At 39.0% G+C, this 27,552-nt stretch overlaps 1 protein-coding gene across 2 annotated transcripts in view; it reads right to left on the bottom strand.

Moving 5' to 3' along the window:
• The window catches only part of AFF2 (ALF transcription elongation factor 2), a 502,493-nt gene that overhangs the window by 184,291 nt on the left and 290,650 nt on the right, over positions 1–27,552 (bottom strand). For both annotated transcript variants that reach the window (XM_007992918.3, XM_007992917.3), the window contains exon 4: positions 7,011–7,055. In XM_007992918.3, coding sequence (XP_007991109.1) covers positions 7,011–7,055 — 45 coding nt within the window. The remainder of the gene's footprint in view (positions 1–7,010; positions 7,056–27,552) is intronic.

Here is a 27,552-nt window from a genome sequence, read left to right on the forward strand (position 1 = left end):
TCTTTTTTTATTACTTTTTTTTTTTTTTCATGTCAAGAGTTCTTCCAGGACCAGTCAGGGCTGTGGCTGAATTCCAGACCAGCAGGAATTCTCTTCGGAATATAAGGCTGTGTGCCCAAATGTGTTCAGCCTTTACTTCTCTGTTACCAACAGACATCAGCCCTGCAGGCTACTAGAAAAGCAGCGTCTCATTTATCCACCTTGCCTCACTAACAAAGTGCCTTCTACAAATATGGATCATTTATGTAATTTCTCATTCAGTCCTGCCTTCCCTACTTCTCAAGACTGTGTCCCAAACTTGGTCCATGGAAGCTCTAATCTCCAACTTTAATATCCATTCTTATTATTCTAATATTGTTTTTGCTTTTCACCATGTTCCACTTATTCTGAAAATCAGTGTTTCTTTCATCAGCCATGCCAAAAATCCAAGACCATGGGAATCACTTATTGGCTTCTTCCCTGTTTGACCTTCACAAAATAAATTGTGAGTCAGGTTTATGGATACCCTTTGTTTACATCAATTATGGAGTTTAAATTTATTTTTCTCATTCTCCTGAATGCTTCTGGTGACAAATGAGAGAAGGGACCAGCCTTGTTTTATTCTTTCCTTCTTTCTTTCATTTCAAAACTGGGAGATGCCTACCAAATTGATTCCAAGAGGCTACTTCCCCAAGGTGTTTTGCAGAGACATGAGTTTCACCTTTACACAGATGCAGGTGGAATGGTTAACTTCCTTGCATTACTTCTCTTTCCCCCAGCCCAATCCCACTAGCAAAGCTAGGACAAAAATTCTCGTTCTCAGACAACAGTTGGAAGCTATTACTTCTTTCAGAGAAGCTTAGAATGCTTTTTGGCAAACCAATGCGTTGTTTCATTACTCTCTCCGTACACCCAAGATACAGAAAGCAGGTGTAAATTCTACATATGGCCTAAATTCTCACCTGCTTTCATCCAATTCAATAGAAAATCATAAATCACCATATTCCCAAAAAGAAACAGGTTAACAGAGAACAGACTTATTTTTATAGCATACCCAAGATATATAGGAACTGATATATTTACTCAGCTATTTTAAAGGGGCTACTCTTGCTCATTCTCTGGACAGCTAAATGCTGGGTTGCTAAGTTACTGCTATTTGACATCATCTCTTCCCTGACATCTCCCCATGTTTGACAGGTTCCCATGATTCACTGGCCCAGTCACCTCATTACTCATATTACTCACTTTCCCAATGACGTCTGTAAAATCATTTAAAATTCACCTCATATACTAGCTGCGAACCCCTAGATTCCACATAAAAATATTTAAACTGCTCGACAGGTTCTAAGTGCATTTGGAAGCACACTGGATGGCTTACCTGCATTGTTCACATAACAGATGTTATAATTAAATTAAGCATTTTCTTCTGGGTTGGTTTGTGTTTGACAAAAGAGGAAATGATTACTAGGAGGCATATAATGGATAATATCTCTTATGAGCTAATTTGGTTCCATGAATAGCTCACCTCACATATGCATGCTACGTATTAAGTCCATTAGTGCTTTGAATTAGCTTCAGAAAAGGTAATACTGCACATTATTTACCCAGTCAAGGGCATTTTCACCTGCTGACAAATTTACATATTTCCCAGTGCCATTAGGTAAGAACTAGTCATCAGATTAGCAAAGGGCACAATCATTAGTTCATTTATTTGACTCCACAATGTTAACATTAATTATAGTCTAAATTATATTTAGGAATTGTCTTTCCTGGGTGGAACACTATATTACTATTTCAAGAAATTGCAATTTTAAAAGTCCACATCCAAATAAGATACATGTTTTCTGAAATATTCCAGAATGATTCTTATTTAAGACAGCTATATAGAAAATCATTTGCATGAATCCAAGTTGAACATTATTTATACATTAATGTATTGACAGGATATAAAATCAATTGCCTAATTATTGGTTAAATTTATAAAAGAAATTCTACTGAAAAGTGCTTGATTATGCTGCATAGTCATGACAATATAATCAAATTTCCTTTCAGACATAATTGTCTGTCCAGTTTTGTTCCCTGATCCATTTTTTTTCTTACTTGCAAGATGGGTTTTTTCATTTATTTCCCTGTTAAAAAATAAAAATAAAATAACAAGCACTGCCCTGTAAATATTTGGTAAATTTTTCCATGCTAAAACTTTTAACTAAAACACAAGCCTAATAAGTAGAATTGCCATAATTTAGAATGCTGTAAACACAGATCATACTGTAATCAAAAAGAGGTGGCCAAGTAGGTGTTTACCAACCTGATCCCTATGGCAGGAAGAAATCTGTAAGAAGATACAGTTTATCAAATCAAGTTCCCTAAATCCTAGCTAGCAAATTCAGCATCCCTCATAAACACTGAATTACCCTTACAGATGTTTGCCTATGAAATTATCAACTACAGAAGGTACTGTGCTAGGAGAGACAATCTGTTCAGCATCAAATCTAAAAGAAATGCTCTATCTTCATTTTTGATTCCAAAAAGGATTTGATAGTTTGTTGATTTTTTTAAAGTAAATTCTTGCTATGAACAAATAAATCATACTACTGCAGAACAAATAATCATTGAGCATCCATCCTTAGCTAGTAGCATTTAGAGCATGCTGCTCTCCTTGGCTTAACTCTTCCAGAAATGATTACTCTAGGATCCATAAAACCCCATAGAGCTCAGAAAAGAAGCTGCTGCTGGTGCCCATATTACTACAGATGAGCTGCCTAGGAATCCCTCACATGATCGATGAATGTTACTGCAAAATGCCATCACTGTGGCCAGAGTTGTTATTATTTTTTATTTCCATTTACACATGAGAGTAGCTTGACTCTAAAGAGTAAATAGCATGCTGACGGAAGCAAGTGTAAAAGCTGGGATGCATTGCACAGATTGCTGCTTTTAAGTTTCTGATTTGTAAAATTCATAATAAGCAATAATATGCTTGAAAAGGAGCAAAGACATCTGAATTTGTATGGCTCATTTCGTGGGAGAAGATCAGTTTGGTGGAAAGGTGTTGTAGGCCAATGAATTCTAGTTTGTTCAAAAAACTACTTAAATTATTCTGGCATAACTGAATTTGTACAAATTGAGGAAACAACAGAAGCTGAAATGAATTGGTGGTTGAATCCACTATAATGTTAATCATAAAGCAGACTGGAGGCTGCTAAGTAAGAATGGATTCAGATAAGCCAACAGGACCAGAAGAACATATAGCATGACTCTCGTCAGAGATTTGGAGAACTGTGACCTGAGGCAAATTACTTCACCTCTCTGACTTTCACTCTTTACCATTCTGTAAAGCATGACTAATAACAGTTTTTGAGGGTTGTTGTGAAGGTTCAAAGACATAATGTGCTTACGAACTGTGCCTGGCATGCAATAGACAACACATTACTATTATCAGTTCTTTTATTATTAGAAGCAAATTTGCTATTGTTTTATTATTATTTGAAATTAGATTAAAAAATATTAAAGAATGACAAAAAGGCAGAATTAATTTCTAAGATCTGTTCAAATTATGTTGGTTTGCTGGTATTCTTAAAGTTGCTGGAAATGTCAGCTACTGTCTAAAGCAATTTTGTTTAATATTCAGAGATTCTCACTCTAGAATTGTGACAGGGTGATTGAGAGTTGGGTGTAGTGCAAAGATCACTAGATTTAGAAAACAAAGGCCAGATACTATTTTACTTCTGCCACATACCAGCCCCACCCTGGATTGCAGGTCATTTAACCTCCCTGGACCTCGATTTCATGAAATAATAAGAAACTACCTTACTCCTTATGACCAAATAAGACAATGAGATTCAAGTGCTTTGAAAAGCTGTCACCTGCTATAGGAAAATAAGGTTGACACATCAGGTCAAGTTAGCCTGTTGTATGTAATCTGATTGCACCTGCAAGGGCATGAGGGCAAGAAGAAAATTGCTGGAAGATGAGACAAGGTGGGCTCCGGCATATTATAGCACTTTGCCCAGGGGGGCAAAGAAAGAAAAGTGGACCCGCTGGTCTGAAGGGGTGCTGAGAACATTGTCAGATGAATGGTGAGAAGGGCTTTCAAGAGAAACCAACTGGCTTGAATTTGGACAGCATTTTGAGAAAGGGGGCCATAACAAAACACATAAGGTGAAAGCATTTCCATAGCCTGGAGGACTGAGGGGCTGAGAGTGGGGAAAGGCTGGTTGTGTTGCATTTGGTTAATAAAAGAAGTCTGTCTCCCTGTGAGATGAAGTGGGTTTGCATATGTTTGCTTGCCAGGTGGTGGAGGGAAAAAAGGGGGATCAGGGAAGTGGGAAAGATGGGAGAGCAAATGGACTCAGATTTTCATGGTGCAGATGCAAACAGTGTGCATAATTTAAATTTTCCTTCATTGGAGGTGGGTAGAGAGATGGAGGGGGTAATAACTAGCTCATGCTTCTAGATGAAGACACTGAAAAGCAACACAGCTAGGAAATAAGGGAATCTCATGAGCAACCAGAAGCCAGCTCCTCCACTCTGGGGCTAGTGCTCCTTCCTCTGCATAGCTCCCCTCAGTGAGGAGAGATGACATTGTTTGGGCCTCTGCTTAGTTTGAAAAGCAGTGAACATGGCCAGGAGAGGTAGGGAGAAAGAGAAAATGTACTTTTCCCTAAGAAGGGGATTTATGGGGAATGAGGTGACAAATTTACTGCGGAACCTGCCACAGGCCTCTAAGGCCCTCAAACCAAAAGGAACATGAATGTGTAATTAAGACAAAAAGCCCAACAAGCATGTTCTATTGTGACAAGCAAGGTGGTCTATAAAAATTTAACAATTAGTCATAAAATTGGGGACGCAAATTTCAGAAAGCTTATTTTTATTCGAAGCATGGGGAATGAAACATTCATTCTTTAATAAAAGAAAGCCCACTCATTAACAGCGTTGTTGGAAAAAAAAAAAAAAAGAATTCTATACAATCTATAGCCCTTCAAAAAAAGAGACATTTCTCTAGATTCTCTTTCAAGAATAACAGAAGGACTTTTGTTACTTTCTCAAAGCATGTTATCTTTTGTGAGCCTATTAAGGAAATCTGCTTCTTTTCTTTCCATGTGTAAGTGAAATTCTGTTGTTTCTCTAAGTGGCTCCTTTAGGAGACTGGTGTTGCCAGCCTCTGCCAGGTGTTCACCCTCCTTCCTGCATTTAGTCACATAACCAACCACCTAGGCACCAGGGCCGGGTTGCTTTCAAGTAGGTGATTTCAATTGTGACAAATTAGGTAGAGATTTTGAGGTATGTCTGGCATTCCTTTGGGAGTTAAGAAAAAGGCCACTGAGTTTATTTATGCTTGTGACTTGGAGAAGAAAGGAATAACAAGGTTACAATGTAGAGCAGAGTAAGACATTTCTTTCAATGTTACTACCTTCTGTTAAGGAAGGCTGTTGACAAGTGAGCAAGGATTGAATGTATTTTCCCAATGGGAAAGGAGCAAGCAGCTGAGTTCCCAGTGTGCATTCCTTTTGTGGCACTCATAACAGCTGCCTCGTCTCCACCCAAAACGTCGGGCCCCTGAGATAGATGACTGAGACAGATGACTGAGGGGTTGCTGGGTTCTTATCTTACCAAAGTAGTCAGCATAGCCCTAATCCAGCAGTCCCTAACATTTTTAGCACCAGGCACTGGTTTCATGGAAGACAATTTTTCCACAGATGAGGGGGTAGGGAGTGGAAGTAGGGGTGGGGAGATGGTTTTGGATGAAACTGTTCCACCTGAGATCATCAAGGCATTACATTCTCATGAGGAACACATGGTACCAGTCCATTGCCTTGGGATTGGGAACCCCTGCCCTAATCCATATAGTCTTATCACTGATCAAAGTGATATGACTGACTCATCTCTTTAATAGTCAAGAACAGTGTTCTTGGGCTGAAACAGGTGCACGAATGTGCACATCAGGTATACTCTGGGTGGCAAGCCAATTCAATGGTAAACAGCTTTTGGCTCTTGACTATTCCTTTGGCTGCATTTTCTCAGGGCTTGCTTCAAACACTGGGCTGCTGAGAAGGCATTTACTGAGAGAGGGGGATGAAGAGGGAGTTGGAGTGACTTTGGTAACTGAGGAAAGGGGATGCAGAATTTTCACTGGCACACAGATTATTTTCTTTCCCAGATAGAAAGCCTTCATGGTTTTTATATGACTACACTGGTCATTTATTACAATAACAAGGATTTATATACCACTTGGTAGCCTATAAGGGAGTTAGGGCAGGTATTATTGTCCTCTTTTACAGACAAGGAAAAGAAATTCAGAGAGATAAAGTAATCTGTCCAAGGTCATAGAAGTGACAAATGGTAGAGCCGGTATAGGAGCTCATTACCATGATTCCTATTCTTGAGATTCCATACTGCCTTCTGATACCAATGGCCAGAGACAGTAGACAGATATGTTTTTCTCACTTAAATTTGGTTTCTTCTTTTGGTTTAATTGTTTACTTCAGGAGAGATTATAGCCACTCTTTCAACTTTGTTCTGCCCCCAAGGCATTCACACACATACACTCACTTCCATAAGTAACACTTCCCACAACATGCCATCATTTTCAAATCTCTCCTCTTCTCCTCCTCTCCCACTCCCACATCTCTTCCCCTCATTATAGGCCACAATCAATGTTGATAACCATGTTCCACGTAGTGGGCGGCAGCAGTGAGATTGAGTTGAGGTCCCAGAAAGGTAAAAGGCAAAGGTTTAGGGTATGGTGCTTGAACAGGGAAAGTTTCCTAAAGAAGGTGGTGAGTGTCTGAGAAGGATGTAGGAATGGATAGGGCAGAAGCTTAGTGATATTAGAAAACTAGCTTGATTACAAAATGGAAAGAATACAGGTAAGAAATGAGGCCACTGGAATAAGCAGAAGGGTCTTGAAGTAGAATGTCAGGATTCCCCATCATGAAACTCCTTGAAACAGAACAGTAATTACTTTAAACAGTTTAAGCAGATAGATTGCTTCATTATTAAAAGGCACAAAAATAAAGGTTTAAACTCACCCGCAAGATTTCTTCAACACAGCTTGGATCACTGGGAAGACTTACCTGAAACAAAATAAATAGAAAACATTAGGCACAATCTATTTATTTTTCTTGTACAACAGTTTACTCTGTAGGACAAACTGTAAAGCAAGAAAATCTAGCTATCAATTTTTTCCTGTTAAATACAAAAGAATATCTCTGCAAATGACTAATTTTGTTTTACTTTAATGAAGTGGTAAGATCGCAGTGCATGGTGCAGAAAGAAAGTGACTCCTTGTTCTGTCACTGATTTGCTTTCAGGCACTGACCCCTCCCCCATCCCCTCGGGCTTCTCTTTGCTTATCTATTCAAAGAGAGCTTGATCTCATGATCTTTAAGGCATCTTTGACCCTCTGACATACTTTTGTATATTATTCATTAAAAATATGAGGCCTATATAAAACACTTTGTGATTAAATTGAGTTCTTTTTGAACTTGGGAGTCCAACTAGGTGCTTACAAAACACTAAGGATAACGGTCTGCGTAAATTGCATGCTTGCCTTGGCAGTTACAAGAAGTCTAAGAAGTATACTCAGTGAATCCCATGATCCATTTTTCCCAGTGTGACACCTTCCTAATGAATCAAGATTCAAGTCACTAGCAGAGAGGTACTGAGGGTTTACTCCATGTCAGGCCCATAGCCCTTTCCTGCAGGTGCTTCATAATCAGTGAAAGCAAGAAGTGAGATAATAAAATAAGATACCAGTTGCAACACAGTACACCATCAGGAACTTGAGAGTCAGGCAACCATCTAGAAAAATGTCTGCTGATCACCACGTCATCTGTGCAGGTTTTAGGCATCCCCCAAACATTCCTATTTCCCCTTCACACCTTAACCCTCTCCAGAATTGCAGTCTGATCACATTTGCTTCCTGCCTGCTCTGGTAAGAACAGTGGGTTTCTCATTCACTGCCTTGAAAGATGAATGCCCAGTCCTGTTAAGAGAGCACTGCCATTACATCTACATTGCCCAGGCCTCTTGCAAGGACACTTATTAACTTCCCAACAGACTGAAGTATGGACTCAACTATACTTGGGGAAATGAAGAATAGAATATGGCACTAGATTTCCTCACCTGACAACACTACAAGTTAAACAATACAGCAAATCTTCAAACAGAATTATAGTCACTTCTGTACATGCATTCATTACAACCAGTATTTATTGAAGACTTTCAACATGTAAAAGTCCCCACTCCAAGAGGCCTAAAATCCCAAATAGGAGAGACAGCCTGAGACAGTCACCAATAATGAAGGGCTATCAATTCTAGATGGCCCAGTACAATCCCAGGTTACACTTGTTATCTGTGTAATTATTGATAGTATTCCCTTTCTCTCTCAAAAATATCCTCCAGTTTGGATGACAAATTTATACAGCCATCCTCCCAATAACAATAATACTCTAATACTAGGTAGAAGAAATAGGAGAAGAAAAGACTTAAGTTGGCTGGGCATACCTTGTAAAGAATCTAAAATACAGGTTTCAGATAGAGAACCACTGGTGATTTGGTGTAGCACAATTCATTCATTCATTCAACAAACAATTTTGGAGAGTTAAGGACTGTGCCACTTGGTGCTAGGCAGAGTTACAATGGGAAGCAAAAGGAGACACAATTTCCTCCCTCATGGAGTTTACAGGCTCAATAGGAAGGTGAATATGAAGAATCACATAGTTAATGCACAACTATAAGCTGTGGGGAAGTACTAAAAAGATGACCATCCCGTGGACAGTAGTTATGCAAAATAAAAGGTTTTGTGTCCAAAGAAGTATGGGAAATGTTGCAACCCATATTGTATCCCTCTTTGGAGATCCATGATGCAAATAAAAAGGTGTGAGACACCTGTCTAAAATTTTTAATAAAGTACATTCCCAACTTCCCTGGCCCTTAAGTCTTGGGTTTTTAATTTTAGTTGTTTTTTTATTTGTTTGTTTTATTTTCCAATTAATAACTACTGCTATTTCACAAAATGAATGTTTGCAGAATATACACTGGAAGATGCTAGTCTAACATGTTTATATGATTATACAGCTAAACTGGCAGTTCTCAACTGCAAATACAACCTCATTCCATTGCTCAGTGCTCCAGCAACTGTATTTTCCAAGAGAGTTCTTGAACTTCTAACAAACACATTCTCCAAATACAAAGATCAAAGGATTATAAGAAAGGCTTAAATCTTCAATATCATTGTTGCATTGTATTAGAGTGTGCAGCCTAGGCTAAAAATGTATGGCCCAGTCTCATGAAAAGGTCTTTGTTCCCCTTTTCCCACACAAACACATCAGCGTTAATTTTTAAATCTAAGTGAAAATATATGAGTGATATGCAGACACAGCAAGAGCACCTGCTGATGAGTCAAAAGGGTTGGGAGGGAGTCCTGGCCCTACCACTTGGGAACAGGACTTAATAACTGTACCTTTCTGAGTTCCAGTTTTTCCAAATGTAAAAGAAAAGGAAAGAATAATAGTAATACCAATCCTTTTTAAATCTCACAGGGCTCCTGTGAGCATCCTGTGAAATAAGTGATGTGACTGTGCTTTGTAATCCGCAAAGCCCAATACAATGAATTAAGTTATTACCCCTTGTCCTGCTGTTCTCCTTACTTTTCTTAAGTCCTGTCTTCTCATCTTTTCAAACTAAGATTTGACTCACTCTTGCCAACTGAAAATATCATCTCCCCTCTTCGAAATATAAATATCCACTTCTTTATGGGAGGAAATGCTGTCAAAAGAGAAAAAGTTGGGGACTCTGGAGCTTTGCAGCACATTTAATAATGACTGACTATTGGAGTCGGCAGCACTCAGGACAGACAGAGAAGAACTCTAAAGGCAAGAGCAGTCAAATAAATATGCATTCACACTCAGTGTTTAGATATTTTTCTTTAGAAAACACTAAAATCCAACATTCTCATAAAGTCACTAGTTCCACAAATTCATCTAGCCCAGGCCCACAGCTGTTTTCTCCGTAAGACAACCACATTTGAACCGCAAGTGCTTTTCCTTCCTGCAAGTGTTTTTTAATTAACCAGTAAATATTTCCTACGTGCCTAGTACAGTGCAAAACATGGAGAGTTGGTAATACAAATCACTCTGAGTCTCGGGTTCTTTCTCTCAGAGTTAAATGTCTAGATGGGATAGGAAAACAAACAATTAGAAACCCACTGGGACATACATTGTAAGGTAGTCATGACAAGGGTAATAGGATCGCATTCATTCGCCTGTCCGCCTATTCATCAGCTCTCCCATTTATTTCTTTAGACAACAAATCCTGATTGAGCTCACACTGTGCTCAGGATGGTGCCAAGAGGGAGGATTTAAAGACACTGAAGACAACACCATTTCTGCCTTCAAGACTCCACGCAAATTGAGGAAACAACATTTACAGGGAAACAGACAAGACCAAACAGTAGGTCTGATTTAAGTGCCAGGGAAAGGGTACCTACCGGGTTCACCGACACTGCCATGTCAGACAGAAGCTCCCAGCCGTTGAGGTCCCCACTGTAGTCCTCGCTCCATATGGGAGTGAGAGGCCAAGGATTCGACATGGCTGAGAAGTGATGGGGCCACCTGAGGCCACTTCAGTCACTGAGTCCCCTGCGGAGATGCACCAGGGTCACTCTGCACACTGGAAGAAAGCTGAGCTAAGGCTAGGGCTCAGCCCCAAATTCTATTCTCTTGCACTCTCTTTCTCGTTCTCTCTCAGACACCCACACGTCTTTGCAGTAATTCTGGAGGAGTTACTCGGACAGGTGTGAAAGACAGAGACTGAGGAAGAGAACTAGTGGTGGCACTGGGATTAGAACTGCTGCCCGTTGAGTTGCCAAGCTGCTGCTTAATTCCGGAGGCACCTTCTCCTCTCTTTAAATCCACTCTTGAGTATTCAGATAGTCCACAAAGCGCCAAGTTAGCCACTCAGAGCTGCAGCGTCCTTTCTCATTCCCCCTCTCCGCCCCCTCCTCCTGGAGCAGAAAGCAAGCTGCACGACACACAGGGGAGGCTGTGCTCTCACTCCTGGCCCCAGACGACCCTCTTGTGCTGGGCACGGATGTGGTCCTCTGAGGGCCAGGGAAGGGAGGTGCACATCAGCCAGGTGGTGAGTTTACCGAGAACCCTCACAAGTGCCTACCCTCTCTGCATCTAACAGTGCAGGCTGCCACTCCATGTAGCCACAGAGATCACGCACAAATTATCTGCCTGGTGATAAATATATATCTTATGAAATAATCAGAGTTCCTTTAAATCATCAAATATTCAATTAACTGCAGCAACAATAAATGAATTGCATAGGATGGTTTAATCGGAGCATACTTCTTAGCAGTTAGGGTAATACAAGATATCAAAAACACGCTGATTGTGGCATTGAGAGACATAAGCAGCAGCCATCACTAATAGAAAACATGGAGATTAATGTAAAACATTAATAGGATAATGATCATCACATGGTTAATCCAGAGGAGCTCAATGCATACCTCTGAGTATATTATTACTAAGGGATTGTGAGAGAAGAGAGGTCATTTTTTTCCCATAAAATCATCCTGAGGGTGGTCCCACAATACCTGGCAATCATAATCCACTAGTCTAGGTATATTCCACCTAGACAAACACTTTCTCAAAGTAAAACTTAAAAACCGAAAATTTAATTGCAAATTAAATAACTGGGCCCAGTTAACCAATATCCACAACAGACACTGATGGCGACTTCCAAACTAATTCCATTTGTACTTTCATTAACAAACTTCCCCATTTGTCCCCATGATTGATTTGTGGTACACAGAAGTCCCCTGACACAGAATTACTGATAAAATAAAAACCCAGGTTATGATATTGTGCTACCAAATGAGTTTTCGATCTTTTTAAAATTTTTAATTCCCATCGTTGGTAATTTGTAAAAACACAGGACAGCAGCCTCTGAAGTTCCTATTTGCATGCATTATGAAATCCCCTATGTCTCTATCCAGGGAGTCCCAGTTTTCCAAAATGAATTTGGAAAACTACAAACTCAGTTCACATTAGGATCTGTCTGTCCCTTGCTTCCTGCCTCACCTTAACCGTCCCTATTCTAGTTTGTATTCATGAGTCTATGATTAAATGGGAACAGTTAATATTGCATAAGCTGTAGATAGAAGTCCTCGGGTAATATAACTTTAATCAAAACAAAAACGATTTCACAACAGTTACATGGTCCAGCTAACCAGCTCATCTTCCAATTTCATTTTAATGCAGCAAAAATCCTGGGCATCCAAAGAGCTGGTGTTTGCTTTAAAATACTGCTTCTGGCCAATTTTTAAGTAAGTCTCCTGGTCAAAATACTTCATGTAAAACAAGCTAATATGCACCAACAAAGTACAAAAAGAACAAAAAATAGAGCATGAAGATCAAAATAATTTAACATATGTCTTTTTAAGCCAAATACAGGAAATGACCCTTTGTTTGGAATCATACATGAACATAAAACCAAAAGGTAACCATGAACTGTTATTTCTTTGAGAATGAGATAATTTACTGTATTTTCTAGGGGCTCCAAGGGGGCAGTGGAAAGAGCCTGGTCTTTCAGGCTCCATAGAACTGGATTTCAATCCTAGCTCTGAAGTTCAGCTTGCTTTACGACCTTGGGCAAGCCACTTGAACTTCTTTGAGCCTCTGTATCCCTATCTATGTAAGAGAAAGTTTAAAAAATCCACTTCTAGGATTTTTGTGAGGTTGAGATGAAGTGAGGTATATAAAAGTACCTTAGCCTAGTAGGGGGTGCCTGTTAAGTCTCCATCAGCACTTTGTATGCTAAGTTCTCTCAAAAGTCTTTAGAAAGGTGTCAGCACTCTGAGACTTGGAACCACTGAAGAGATAGTTTGGTCGTCTTGTAAACTGGCTCCCACGACACCTTATGAATGTTGCTAATTACTAAATCCTATTCAGGGTCCCAGTGCGTAAAGAGTCTCAGGCTGCTTCTCCATCTGCTGGCTCTCATTAAAGGTGAAAAAGGAGGCTGGAGATGGGACTTGAGTGGATATGACAACAGAGATAAGGGAGAGTGGGGATGAGAAGGGTGGAGGAGGGGTGGGTCACATGCTTCATTATGAGGACACCTCTTCAGTGATTACATTAGGTATGGGCAATGATGGAATGCATATGCAGAAAGGCCCATCATCAGCTGAGAGTACCTAATGGCAGATGGAATTTCAAGTGAAGAGTACTTAATTCAGTTGACTCTGAATAGCCATTAGCTCACTGTTCATTTATTTGCTCTAATAACTAGTTTCTATAGAAGAGTGAGCTATAAAAGGAGATGGGGGAATGAGGGTATATCACAGTCTTAGAGAAAAACAAGGTAAACATCTAGAAATATTACTGTTAGAAATCAAGAACCTATCTGGAAGCACCTTGCTGCCTGCCTCACATTCCCTCAAGGATGCTCTGTCTCAAGTCCCCTGGGCTAGTCAGTGAGGCCATTCTGGTTACTACTGCTGCAGCTACCCAGACCCATACCCTGGCTGAGTAGGGTCTTCCAGCCCAGTTCCACAGGGACAGATCTCCAACTTAGAGTCTCAAGGCTTCTTGCTATGATTCCATCATTCTGGGATCAGACTCGAGCTGTCTCCTACTTCTCTTTGCCAGTCTCCACGATTCTGACCCCATTTGCTTGCTCTCTCTTGCCTATGCTCTTCCTGACCTTCTTTCTTCTTTTGGTGCTTGCCCTACAATCCACGGATCTTTCGGCCCTAGTCCTTTCCTTTTGAAATTCCTAGGTAAGCAGCCAACTCCTCAGGGCCTGCAGGATACTCACTTCTGTCCCAAAGTCCTAGTACTGCAACCAAAGACCATTTAGGATCAAAATCTAGATTCCACTTAATCCCTACTTAGTGTGCTCCCATTAATGGTAATGACTGTCTGTGTGCAGGCCCATAATAATCTCTCATAATAAAAGAGAAGACTGTAAAACTAGAGATGTACAAAATGGAGTGAACTAATACATTATCTAAATATATTAAAAAGATATATCAGGAGGCAAGTTCACCTTTGAATTCTGTCAATTAAAGAGTAAATGTTAGAGTTTTTAAAGTTGTAGTATGCTCTTAATACTATAAGCTCATAACATAGAGAAAGTAAACAATTGCAAAGCGGCGATCTCACTTTCATGTAACAAATCTTATAAAGTAGTGAAAAAACCTGACAGGAAGCAGTAGTTATGTGTCCAAGCTCTACCACTAATTAGCTGTGTAATTTGGGACAATCCGCTTCTTCACTCACCAGCCTGCAGCCTAAGCAGCCTATACAGTAAAGGCATGGGAATATATTACAAGTACCCAGTGTTTTGTATTTCACATAACAGTACACAAATAATGAGGAATACATATAAGATTACTAACTTTTTATTTTATCAATAAGAGCATTATAAAACAAAATTAACCACTGGCACTATTATTTTGTAAAAGAACATTACAACTTTCAAAAGGTTAATAAGGCATAATCTCTGAATACAGGCCAGTTTGTTCAAAATACAGAACAGTTAAATTTATGCTAACATCAAACATGCTGGCACACACACACACACACACATTATTATCTTACATTTCCTATGTTGCCACAGAATAACAAGCAACACCTTCACTTTGGGCTGGTCACCAGGTTACAGGATCTTTCACACATCTTTTGGATTCTACGATTTTATTAACACTCTGCTTTATTCTTTCCTATTTTATGTATTTTGCTATATGCAGTAGTCCCTTTGCCAGGAGGCCACACTGCACATAGCATGGTATATTACCTATCACGTCATGTATTCCAAAGCCAAAAATGAATTCTTAAAGTGTGTATGGAAGCAAGCATGGGGTCCCAATAGCCTAGAAGAAAAAGTGCTTCCAGGAAAAAGTGGTCATTAATACGGTTGAGGCTGCAGAACAGGCTTTAGCAATATCTAGGTCATTCGTATCCTTGGTCATAGCTGTTTCAGCAGCTTGGTGGGGATGTAAACCTGATTGTGTATTGAGGAGAGAGTGGAAGGGGCAGAAGTGGAGAGAGTGAATAAACAATTCCTACTGTGAAAGGGGGTAGAGAAATGGAATAATAGGAAGTGGTGATGTGGAGTCAAGGTTTTCGTGTGGTTTTGTATTTATAAGAGGGATGATATTAAGACATATTTATATACTTGATGCATAGAACTCAGTGAAGAGGGAAAACGTGTGGCAAAGCGAAAGTGGATGATTGTAAAAGCAAAGTCCTTGAGAAGGAGTGAGTGGATCAAGACACAACTGAAGAGGTTGGCCTGAAATAGGAACATGGGCACTTCTGTACGCTTCTTCCATTGTAACAGGATGGAAGGCAGAGTGCCTAGGTACATAAGCAGCTGGGTTGAAGAAATTAAAGATAAGAAGATGAGATGGTACTTGTCTGGTTGTATCTTATTTTTCTTTATGAAGTATGCGGCAAGATCATCAGCTAAGAGTGGGGTGTGTTTATTGGAAATTGGAAGAAAAAGGAAAGGTTGGAATAGTTGTCTTGGAAAACAGAAACACGGATCATAGACTTGCTAGGGAAGAATAATAGAAGGGATAGGGAGGTGGGGAGAAAGAAGGGAGTTGGAAGCCAAGTAGCTCTGACGATTTGGATGAAGGTGACACTGCTCCTCATCGTTAGCTTCTGCTTTTTCCAACACTGATTAATTAACCACAGTTCACAGTTCTCCAACTGTTCTAATCTAGAAGAGGTTTCATTCCGACTGCAATAAGTAGAAAGCACAGGAGTAGGACTAATGACCAGGACTCCACAGTAGTGACTCCTGTAACAGTATCCAGAAGGCTAGATGAAATTAAACCCAGGGCTGAATATAAGCCCCAAGGCTTGAGGATCTCCTCTGGGCCTAACTGAATGCTAATCTGTCTCCTTGGGAGCACAGAGAACTCTATTAACTCATATCCTCCTGAGAGAAATCATTCCTTTAGAACATTAGAAGGAGTTTCTGAATTGTTTAAAGAAGAGCTATTTTTAATCATTGAAACATTTTGTATTCAAGCAAGCATTTTACACATTTAATATATGATTGCTATCATGTAGTATTTTAAAATATGATTATCTTTTATATGTCTTGGATTGACAAGTTCTTCAACTCATTTACAATGTCTAAGATACAAGGACTTCCTCATGGGAAAAAAAAAAGTGGGAGTTCAGGTTTTTATGGTAATTTCTGAAGGCATTGCCACAGGTATATTATGGGGTCCTAAATTAAGTTCCATAACCCCGTTTACAAAAAAATCTTTTAAATATGTACCTTTGGCTCTTGTTTTTTGAAAATCTTTTAGAAAAAAAAGTCTTACCTTGACATTCACAATCCCTCACCTTAAAGAGACTACAGTGGTCTTCTTACAAATAAATAGCTAATGATTTAACCATCTGTTTCAAAACCAAAAACTCAGTTATTAGTTTTTCCTTTAACTAAATTCCCCTTAAGGCAATGTAAATGGAATAGACTTTATAAATTGTACCCACAGATGCCCTCAATAAAAGTGACAACAGAATACACTTGATAGAAAGTGGCTCCACTTTCATACTAACCTCTAACGAACCTTATTGACTCTCTATACTCCGCACTTAGGATTGTCTTAATTGCCAGTGGATGACACTGAAATTCCATAGAAACAGAGTTACAATTGCTCTTCCTTGACAGTGATGATCCTAAAGAACAAGCCATGTGCATGGGAACTGAATCCTCGCCAGCTCCCCTATTATTTATGACTCTAATTAAAACACTTTTGTCTATTAATGCCAAGTGACACAGCTAAATATATTCAGGGAAGTTCACATTTTTTCTGTACTTCTGAAATCTCTTAGATCTGCGCCCACTTACATGTGGTTTAACTGCTCACTAAAATGAAACGATAGCTAAGAATAACTCACTTTCATTAGATTTATAAATCTCATTAATTAAATCTACATCTCCAATGGTATAGAGAGCAAACTCAAATGCAAGATCTAATTAAAGAGAAATAAAAAAAAAGTTAAGAAACAACACTGAGATTGAAACACAGAAGTAACTGTTTAGCCTCAAATTAATGAGGCACTGTGCTAAGCAAGCATGTCCATTAATCCCTAATGAGGATTTTAAACACATTAAAACTTTCTAATACAAAATGTTTGCCTTCCTTTTATCCAATAACAAATAAGCCAATAATTTTCTGGCTCTAAATGACACTATTAACTGTCACGGCATGTTTTATTTGACAAACCCTCCATTCAAATACTGTAAAACCAATTAATTTGCCTGCTGTGAAATGTGTTTCTTGATAGCTTTTATGTGATTTTCTTTTCTTCTCAAAGAAATGTAAATAGGAGGTCAATGTAGGTGCTGATTTTGCTTTAAAAATATGCCACAGTAGGTATAGGTTGTCTACTCGGTTTGCATTTCAAATGAATTGAAAGACAACCTCCATTTTCAGGTCATCAATCTCAGATTGGCCTCCTGGTAAGTAAACTGTGTCAGAGTAATAGTTTGATTACCATGATGATGGTCTTATATTTGAGAAGGGAGTGTTGGCAAAATTACCATTTCGTTTGATTATAAATAATGATTTGCAACCGTGGCCCTTATCTTTCCTGCTTTGTTAAGTGACCTGGCTTTGTTACCTGTCTCTGGCTATATCCAGCCTCTTCCAAAATGCACCTGCATGTATGTCCAGGAAACCACTCAATAAAATGGGAGCTTATTCCTGATGCTTTTTATTTGGAAACATCACAATTTGTTACACTTCTTGTTGGTAGGAAAATCAATAGAACAAACACAGGAAGTTTGTTTCTTAAACTTCCCCTGGACCTTACTTAGTATCTTCTGTTAGTTGGAGAGAGGCCCCAAAGTCCCGTCTGTCCACCATTTATGGGACATTCTGAAATTTTTGGCTCATGGAAGGGCATGGCACTTTTCCAGAAAATCACTCTGCAAAAAAGCCTGAAATAGACATAGTGTGTGTCATAAAGGGTCTGTGACATTAAGTGTGGGCCAGCTCTGTGGAGCGTCTCAAGCCCATTGAATTTTATGCTGAAGAACAAAGAAGGAGTGATACATGGTGTACCATGGTTTATGAAGCCTAAAGGTCTATGCCAATTAATGTGGACAGCATATACCCAGCACCAGTGATCCTAACTTGTCTCGCATCCACAAGAAAACAAAGTATTGATTATTTCTGAGTTGTGGAAGTATGCAGGATACAGATACCTGGCAGGCATTTATTATTTCAGGTACAAGCACACCACATTACTGATAAAATAAACTCTTAATGAACTAACCAGACCTACTCTTGACCAGAATCAATGTGTTGCAGTACTTCTAAATTTGGGGTTTGGAAAATCTGTTCATGTAAAAGAAATAATCCCAAATGACAAATATGCATTGCACCCTCAGTATGCACAGTGCACTAAGCTAAGCATTATGTGAAATGCAGTACATGATAAATAATGACTGTCCACAGGGAGTGCTATGGCTTGAATGTTTGTCCTTTCAAAACCTCATGTTGAAATTTAATTGCCATTGTAACAGTATTCAGAGGTGGGGCCCTTAGGGTTGATTAGGCTATGGGGGCTCTTCCCTCATGAATAAATTAATGTCATTATCATGGGAGTAGGCTCCTGAGAAAATGACAAGTTTGGCACTCTTTTGTTTCTGCTTCTCTCTCTCGCTCCGTCTCTCCCCAACCTCCAACTTCTTCCATGTGATGCCTTCCACCATGTTATAATGCAGACAGAAGGCCTGTGGCAGATGCTGACATCTTGACATTGGACTTCTCAATTTCTAAAACTGTGAGCCAATACATTTCTGTTCATTATAAATTACCCAGTCTCAGGTATTCTGTTATAGAAGCACAAGACACACTAAGACAGGGAGCGTATACTATAGATGAGTAGACAAGACCTGCATATCTAAAGTAAGGAATTACAGTGCATGTTAGCAGATATCTTTTATTGATCCCTAAATGAGGCACATTGGCAGAAAAAAATTTTCTTTCAGTGGGTACCAAAGGCAGCTTGCATTACGTGATTTACATGACCAAATACGGAAATTTCTAGAATACCAATTTATGGGGAGAATGAATTGAAATCAGGGCTATCCTGGAAATCCCAGTTTATGTGGTAATCCTATTTTAAAAAGCCAGATGCATGACTCTGACAATAACTTCAACAGAAAGTCACGAAAGCAAAAACTGTCCATGGATCTGGGTCGTCAAGCAAGGGAGCAAGACAGGACCTTAGCTTTGAATAAGAGAAAAAAATCAGATAGAGAGTGACTTTAGCATTTGGAAAAGACAGAAAGTAGTTTCCTGAAAGTACCTTATTTTTGGCATAGTCAAATGTAATTGGCTGAGAACAGAAAATGTGGTAGATTAATCTCAATAGAGTTTCTCTGAGTATGGTGGACATCTATATGTAACACTTTGTCCCCGCCCTCAGGACTCCTTTAGTACTTCATGAGATACTGTTTAATATACTTGAACTGACTGTATTGAAGAAACTCTATTGGTTCAGTGACAAACTGTATGACTTTGGGCAAGTCACAGTTTTCCCAGATGTAAAACAAGTGGGTTGGCTTAGAATCCAGCCTTTAAGGTGACTCGTGTCTGTTAAGTGTATCAATCTGTGGTCCAAAAGCAGATTAATTAGAAAGATCCAACTTGTGTTAATCTCTAGTTAGTAGAAGTCTCTAATCTAAAATTAAAACCTACACATTTCACAGGTACATGATCTACAGAAGTAAAAATACTAAGCCATTCCTGCAAGTATTTTCATAATGAAAACAGATGACAGGCAATGTGCTCTAGAGTTAAAGTGGAAGCATTAAAATGTAGATAGTTCAATTTTTAATATTAAGGATATTACAATGACAATTAGATGTCATTTTCAAAAATAACGTGTTGGCCCCAAGGCCAAAGTATCTCAACTATGTGAGAGCTTCATGTTAAGTATGATGTTATTGCTAAATGGTAGTGAAAATACAATCTATACTTGACTAAGTCAATAAACTTAAAGCCAAAACATGTAGAAATGGCTCTGTTTGAAAAGATTATTTTGAAAAAAAGAAACAAAACATAATTATTCCAAAGTCTTCCATTTTAATCAAGATTTGGCAATACACTGAGACCATCAGACATCAAGTGTTCTTGCGACCTTTTCAACTGTCAGGCCAGACAGATTTTTATCTTATGTGAACGAACCCACAGCCTCAAAGGTGCAGTGCCAGAGCATGAATCCATTTCGCTAGACAGTCATTGAAATTATAATTCAAAGTTCAACTTACTTTCGCATTTTCTACTGCAATACTTTGGGCAGCCCAGGGCAGAAAGTCGAAGCCTGGTTTCCAATGGAGATTACTTCTAGTGGTTTCTAAATGTTGGCAGCCTGAATTCCTTCTTGTCAAATAGATCAGCAGATGCAGGGTTTCATTAATTCACTTTCAGTGACTGCTGCTCCCTCTTAGGAAGCTTTTCTTTACCTAAGGATGTTGATGTGCTGTAGGACCCCATCAGAAACAGACAGGAAGAGACACTGATATATTAGGAGACTGGGAAATCTCCCTCCAGTGGCCTTCACAGACTCCACAACTTCCATTTATTCTCACTCATGCCATGAGCACAAAAAAACAAGATTTGTGGTGAAGACATACAGCTGGAATCTGTAAAAGCTCCCAACTCAAGATAAATAAACTCACCAACATATACTACACTATGACGTGTTATTTGAAGATCCTTAGAATCAGTTTTAAGATCTTTCTTCATGAAAATGCATTATCATGAAGAAGAGGGACCTTCTAAACCTAAAATAATATGCCTATTTAAATAATGCAATTATTAATACTTAGTGTGCTTTTAATTGGTTATCTGAGAAGCTCTAGGCTGAGAGTATTTGGTAAACAAAAATTTATTATGATCACACTAATCTTGGAATTATCTAGTCTGACACTTAGGTGTATATATATGTGTGTGTGTGTGTGTGTGTATGTACATATATATACATATATATACACACATATATATATGTGTGTGTATATATATATTTGTTTGTTTGTTTTTGAGACAGTCTCACTCTGTCACCCAGGTTGGAGTGCAATGGTGCAATCTTGGCTCACTGCAACCTCCACCTCCCGGGTTCAAGCGGTTCTCCTGCCTCAGCTTCCCGAGTGCTGGGACTACAGGTGCGTGTCACCACACCTGGCTAATTTTTTTATATCATTAATAGAGTCAGGATTTCAACATGTTAGCCAGGATGGTCTTGATCTCCTGACCTCGTGATCAGCCAGCCTCAGCCTCCCAAAGTGCTGGGATTACAGGCATGAGTCACTGCTCATGGCCAGGTATATTTTTTTATAAATATGCTTTATTAATTTCTAAATGTTTTACCCTTCATTTTGCAATCTATGCTGAAAAGGAAAGCATGACACCTTATCAGGATGCTACAAAGTTTCAGGGCAGCATCTGACATCTACTCTGTAATGATAAGCTTTACAATTAGCGTTTTCAAGATCCTCAGTTTCAGTTCTTTATAAATGATAATCTAACCCCATGAGAGAGATCTCCTAGATCCTGAAAGTAAAGATATTTACCCCTTAATTCAAAACTTTAAGAACAGCATCCTGGTGGCATATGAAAACAAAGGGGAATGAGGGAATTTATATATGAGGATGACATTAAGAATATCTTCTACTATTACTGCTACTAAGACCATTGCTAATAGAAATAATTCATTGGAAATTTAGAGTCCTTGCCAGGTTACAAAATCCTTTCACATCCTCTACATCTATTATCCCCCTCCTGGTATCATTTGTTGCTTACAACAATCTTCTGAAGTAGGTAAATAAGATAAAATTACTTTCATTTTTTAAGATGAAAAAGAAGCGAGACTTCAAAAGGTTGCATGATGTGTCTGAAGTTTTATGGCTAGTCAGAGGTGGTGGAGACTAGCCCCTGGGTTTTTGGCTAAACAATCCAGTGTGTCTTCCACTATTTTATGCTGCTGTTGTTTAACATAGATTTATCCATGTAGTTCCCACTAGAGCCATAGCAATCCAGGAGACAATTTGATAAATTGCCATGAACCCCCCGCCCCCACCTCTGCAAGATGAAAGATTATTTATCCCTGTTATACGGTTATTAATGCTATTACAAATTCCAAGCTGACCATCAACATCAAAAGCAAAATACTGATAGTCTAAAAAGGAACCTACAAAATGGCACGTTGAAAACTTGAAAGTGAAAAAGATCATCTTGAGAGAATGTTGCCTGTACAATAATGACTCAGACAGTCTGTACCTTGGAAAGCACCTGCTGTTACCACAAACAGACCAAGTCTTTCCTCCATCCAGGACTTCAAAGTTGCTAAGCACTAAGGACTCAGGTTTAACACTGAGTTCAGCACCTTGATGCTGTAGTCCTTGACTCCTCCTTTAACTTTTGTTTCTTGATCATTTTTCACCTAACTGAAAGGAATTCCTATGGGTTCATTGGTACTTCAGATGTGCCCTCAAAATTGTCCTCCCCCCAACATTCACAGTCAATATTGATTTTAGGAGTCATAAATTTGTGATGAAATGAGCTTACTGGAGCCATGACAAGGCTGGAATGAAGGCAGACACTTACTTATTCAACATGGGATACCCTCTCCCTTTCATTGCTCCTTTCAAGAAATAGAGAAACAGTGAAATAGAGTTGGCAGGGGCAACCTTTCCATCTTTAGAAATTCTGGTTACTTACAGTAAGATAGGGACTTTGAAAAAGGGCCACCTCTGGCAGACAGTTACTACAGGTGCAGCAGAGGCTGAAAGCATTAAAACTGACTGAGATCTAAGACAGGGAGGGGAAGGACAAGTAATACATGAAATAAATCTGATAATAAATGTGCCATCATTCACATGCAAAGCTAATGCTGCTTGTTCATTCTCAATGGAATACTTGTGAGTTGCCTGTCCAGTAATGAGTGGATACACTCATTGCCTATACAGGCTCCTGACAGAGAAAAGGCCCCAGGGATTATACACTCCAGCCTGCTACCTTCTGCCCGATTTTAAAGATGAGGACAAATGCAGTGCACAGAGGTGAAATGACTTGCCCAAGGTCACATAACCATGTGAATGGAAGGTATGGGGTTAACCTTAAACCATCTGATCAAGCCAAGTCCTGTCATCATACCATACAAGTACCGCTGACATGATTCTCATGACAGGGGATTCATTACTTCATGATTCCATTTGGTTCCATTGAATTGATTGCAATTTAATTCAGCAACTCAAGGAGCTCTAATCGAGCTTCTTCTATTGGAAGTCCTACAAAGTCTCTTCTGTATTCTGTTGGGAAGCAGCAGGGGTGGAGGAGAGGAGAAGAGTTGTGCCCCACCTTACTTCTGAAAACAGTATTCAAACACAGTATCTCGTCAAAAAATTCTAAATACTGTGATGATGAGGTAATTGTTAAAGCTGTGACAAAAAGATGTCTGAAAAAGCAGTGTGAAAGCAAGAATAGAAGTTACATAAAAGGGAGGCAAAGTCTGTGGGCACCTTTTTGATGCACTTGCTCTCCAGTTACCCAGCAGTGTAGGCCCTTCCCTCCCCCACCCACGCTGCTAAAGACTGGACCATCAGGAAGTCAGAATACAGCTTTGCCTAGTGCCTGGTATGTTATGTTAGGCAAAGGGCTGCAGCTCCTCCTTAGAATCTTTGGCTGTAAAAGTGAGGTTAGCTAGTGTGTAGGAGGTCACAGTTATGTTCAAAACAAGGAGATGAGAAAATATAATGCTAGAAATTTGGAAGTATTGATAAGAGAAAGTTGAATGAATAAACCTATTTTGTAAGTTATTATTTAAGTGCAGAAAATAACAGTACTTGTTAATTTCTGGGGAGATACACATTAGAGCAGCTGCAAATGCCCCACTCTTGTAAAGGATTCAGCCTCTGTTTCTAAGGGTGTCTATGAGCTGTGTTTCAGAAAGTGTAGGAAATTTCCTGTCTTCTTTACTTTTTTGTCTAGTTTCATTAATGTAACCATAACATTCAACCCTTAAATGGAAGGGCCACACCAAAGAGAAAACGATCACTTTCAATGGGGCTCCCTAATTAGGCATTGGGGTATATGACATCAGCCAAATCACAGCCTAACAGTAACCTTCAGGCTTAGTCCATCCTAGACATTATCACAAATGCCTCCAGGGCACACAGAATTCTATATAAAGACCCTCTTAGCACTGCCATTTTACATAATTATTTTCCCAACAGAATGATTAATAGTATGCTGAGTTAAAGGTAAGGTATAAAAATGAAAATAACTGTGTCAGCAAGGTCCTTTGTTATCACTTTTGTGTTAAAACAGTCATAAGAATGGTTATATCTTATTTTTATTTTTTGGAGATAGAGTCTTGTTCTTATCGCCCAGGCTGGAGTGCAGTGGCAGCTCTCGGCTCACTGCAATCTCCGCCTCCTGAGTTCAAGCAATTCTCCTGCCTCAGCCTCCCGAATAGCTGGGATTACAGGCACGTGCCACCATGCCCGGCTAATTTTTGGATATAAATGGTTATTTTTATAGGACATGCTTTTTGAGCATTTAGGTGTACCAGGCCTATCCTTTTTCTTGCTTATTCTACATGACAACTCTAAGCTAAAGGCATTATTATCTCCATGGTGTAGATGATGAAAGTGAGGTTCATAGAGGCTCAGTAATTTTCCCAAGGTTCCACGGTTAATACGTGATAAAGCCAAGAAACAAAATCACGTCCGTAAGACTTCAAACCCATGTTCTCAATCACTGTACAAAAAAACTGGTTCCTAACTATATTATCAAATAGGAGTTTATATTTATCTGTATATATAAATCTAGTAGCCACTACTAAAATATAAGTTGTTTCAATATTTTTATTTTGCAAAATTCCTTTGATGTACCAATATAATACAATGGAATGAACATGAAAATGTAAGTTGCAGTTCAATGAGTCCAATTTGTCCATTGCTCTGATAAGCATAAAGTTATATATATCCAGCTCAGTAACATAAATGAGATAAGATTATTATTTCCTTGCATTCATAACTACTATGGCCAATACAATCATTTCAAATTAATCATACAAAAAATACAATGTGGAGCTCAATTGGCTATTTTTTAAAATTTCAACAAGCAACTGATTAAAACAGCCATAAGAGGACTTGGTGCCATTTTTTGCATAACAAATTAAATCAAATGCAGAGCTAAGATTATCTTGAGGCTGTTGAATAAAGACAAGTAATTCAAGAGAGAAAGTTTTAAAACAATTAATTGACCTGCTATGGATTTCTGAATTTGCAGCTGATACGGTTTGGTTGTGTGCTCACCCACATCTCTTCTTGAATTGTAGCTCCCATAATTCCCACATGTAATGGGAGGGACCTGGTAGGAGGTAATTGAATCATTGGGGGGCAGGTCTTTTCTGTGCTGTTCCCATGACAGTGAATAAGTCTCATGAGATCTGATGGTTTTATAAAGGGGAGTTCCCCTGTACATGCTCTTGCCTGCTGCCATGTCAGATGTGACTTTGTTCCTCATTCACCATCCACCATGATTGTGAGGCCTCTCCAGCCATGTGGAGTTGTCAGTCAATTAAACCTCTTTCCTTTATAAACTACCCAGTTTTGGATATGTCTTTATTAGCAGCATGAGAACAGACTAATATAGCAACTTTAGTGTTTTTCTTTGCATATGTGAAAGTCTATGTGAGAGTGTACATAGAATAAGTATATATTGACTTGCAATTGACAATTTAATGGTAAAATGGGTCCTCCTTATGGGAATTTTAAAGCTTAATTTTTCAAAAGCTGCATTTCTCACAAGTTCTGTCTAATGGACTCACTACTGGTTGGTTGGTTCCATTTAGCTCTAATGAGAGAAAACCTGCTCTTTCCAGTATTATCATCCAAAGCTTTCAAAGTGCACAGACCTTGCAATTTGGTCTCGTTTGAAATGCTCCTTCAATCTTTTTTTTAATTTTAACTTTTATTTTAAGTTTTGGGGTACATGTTCAGGATGTGCAGGGTTTTTACATAGGTAAATATGAGCCATGGTGATTTTTTGCACCTGTCAACCCATCACCTAAGTATTAAGCTCAGCATGCATTAACTATTTTTCCTAATGGTGGTCTCCCTCCCCCCACCCCACTCCCAACAGGCCCCAGTGAGTGTTGTTCCCCTCCCTGTGTCCATATGTACTCATTGTTCAGCTCCCATTTATAAGTAATAACATGCGGTGTTTGGTTTTCTGTTCCTGTGTTACTTTGCAGAGGACAATGGCTTCCAGCTCCATCCATGTCCCTGCGAAGGACATTATCTCGTTTCTTTTTATGGCTACATAGTGTTCCACGGTATATATGTACCACATTTTCTTTACCCAGTCTATCATTGATGAGCATTTGGGTTGTTTCTATGTCTTTGCTATTGTGAATAGTGCTGCAATGAACATACGTGTGCACGTATCTTTGTAATAGAATAATTGATATTCATTTGGGTATATACCCAGTAATGGAATTGCTGGGTCAAATGGTATTTCTTGTTCTAGATCTTTGAGGAATCACCACACTGTCTGTCTTCTACAATGGTTGAAAAAATACACATTCCCAACAACAGTATTAAACAGTATTAAAGCGTTCCAATTTCTCCACAACCTGACAAGCATCTGTTGTTTCTTGACTTTTTAATAATTGCCATTCTGACCAGCATAGCCAAGGTAACCATTTGAAAACCAGTACCACTGTTTGGGCAATTCGAAATATCAATGGACTTATTCTTACAGCTCTCTGTTTTCAGAGTGCTAAGTTGGACAATAAATAAATTTCATAATGGGCCAGTTTTTAAATGGGCGGTTCACTGTGAAAGAAGAGGGATGAACCATAATAAAGAGCTCAGCAGCTGAGGTCAGAATATCCTGGTTATACCACCCCCCCTTTAGATCTCTGTCAAGTTCTTCACCTATGAATTGAAGAGGCTGGAAAAGCAGGTATTCCAGGTTTTGCATACCTCCCAGAAGTGTAAGACTGTAAATTGAGATAAAATGTATTGATTATACCGATTAACAATGCCAAGAGAAAGCCATTTTATAATACTCTACATTTGATGATTCCTTTCAGGGGAACATGGTATTCCTACATTAAGAACACTTGGTAAATGTTGGCCTGTCAGACGTTCTCCATTTTGTCAAGGCAACCTGTGACAGCTTCAAAATATATCACAGGGACCATCCCTCTCTATTTATTCTGGCAGTTAGGGTCCATTTTTTAAATCAAGTTTCATTTACCTAGCTGTGTGTCTTTGGTGAATCACCCATGCTCTCTGAGCTAAAGTCTCCTCACTATGAAATGAAGGGGCCTGATTCCCTTTCTAGTCTATTTGGTCTATTCTGGCTTCCATGTTATATGAGTTTACAAGTGTGATTCATAAGATCTCACAGAGTTTTTCAGCGAAATCATTACCTTTGGTAATAGCCAGTATTTCTGTCCACATTCAGGAGACATAGATTTTGTTGGAATCGTGGTATAATCAGCTAGT

Source organism: Chlorocebus sabaeus, chromosome X, assembly GCF_047675955.1.
Source record: "Chlorocebus sabaeus isolate Y175 chromosome X, mChlSab1.0.hap1, whole genome shotgun sequence".
Taxonomy (NCBI): domain Eukaryota; kingdom Metazoa; phylum Chordata; class Mammalia; order Primates; family Cercopithecidae; genus Chlorocebus; species Chlorocebus sabaeus.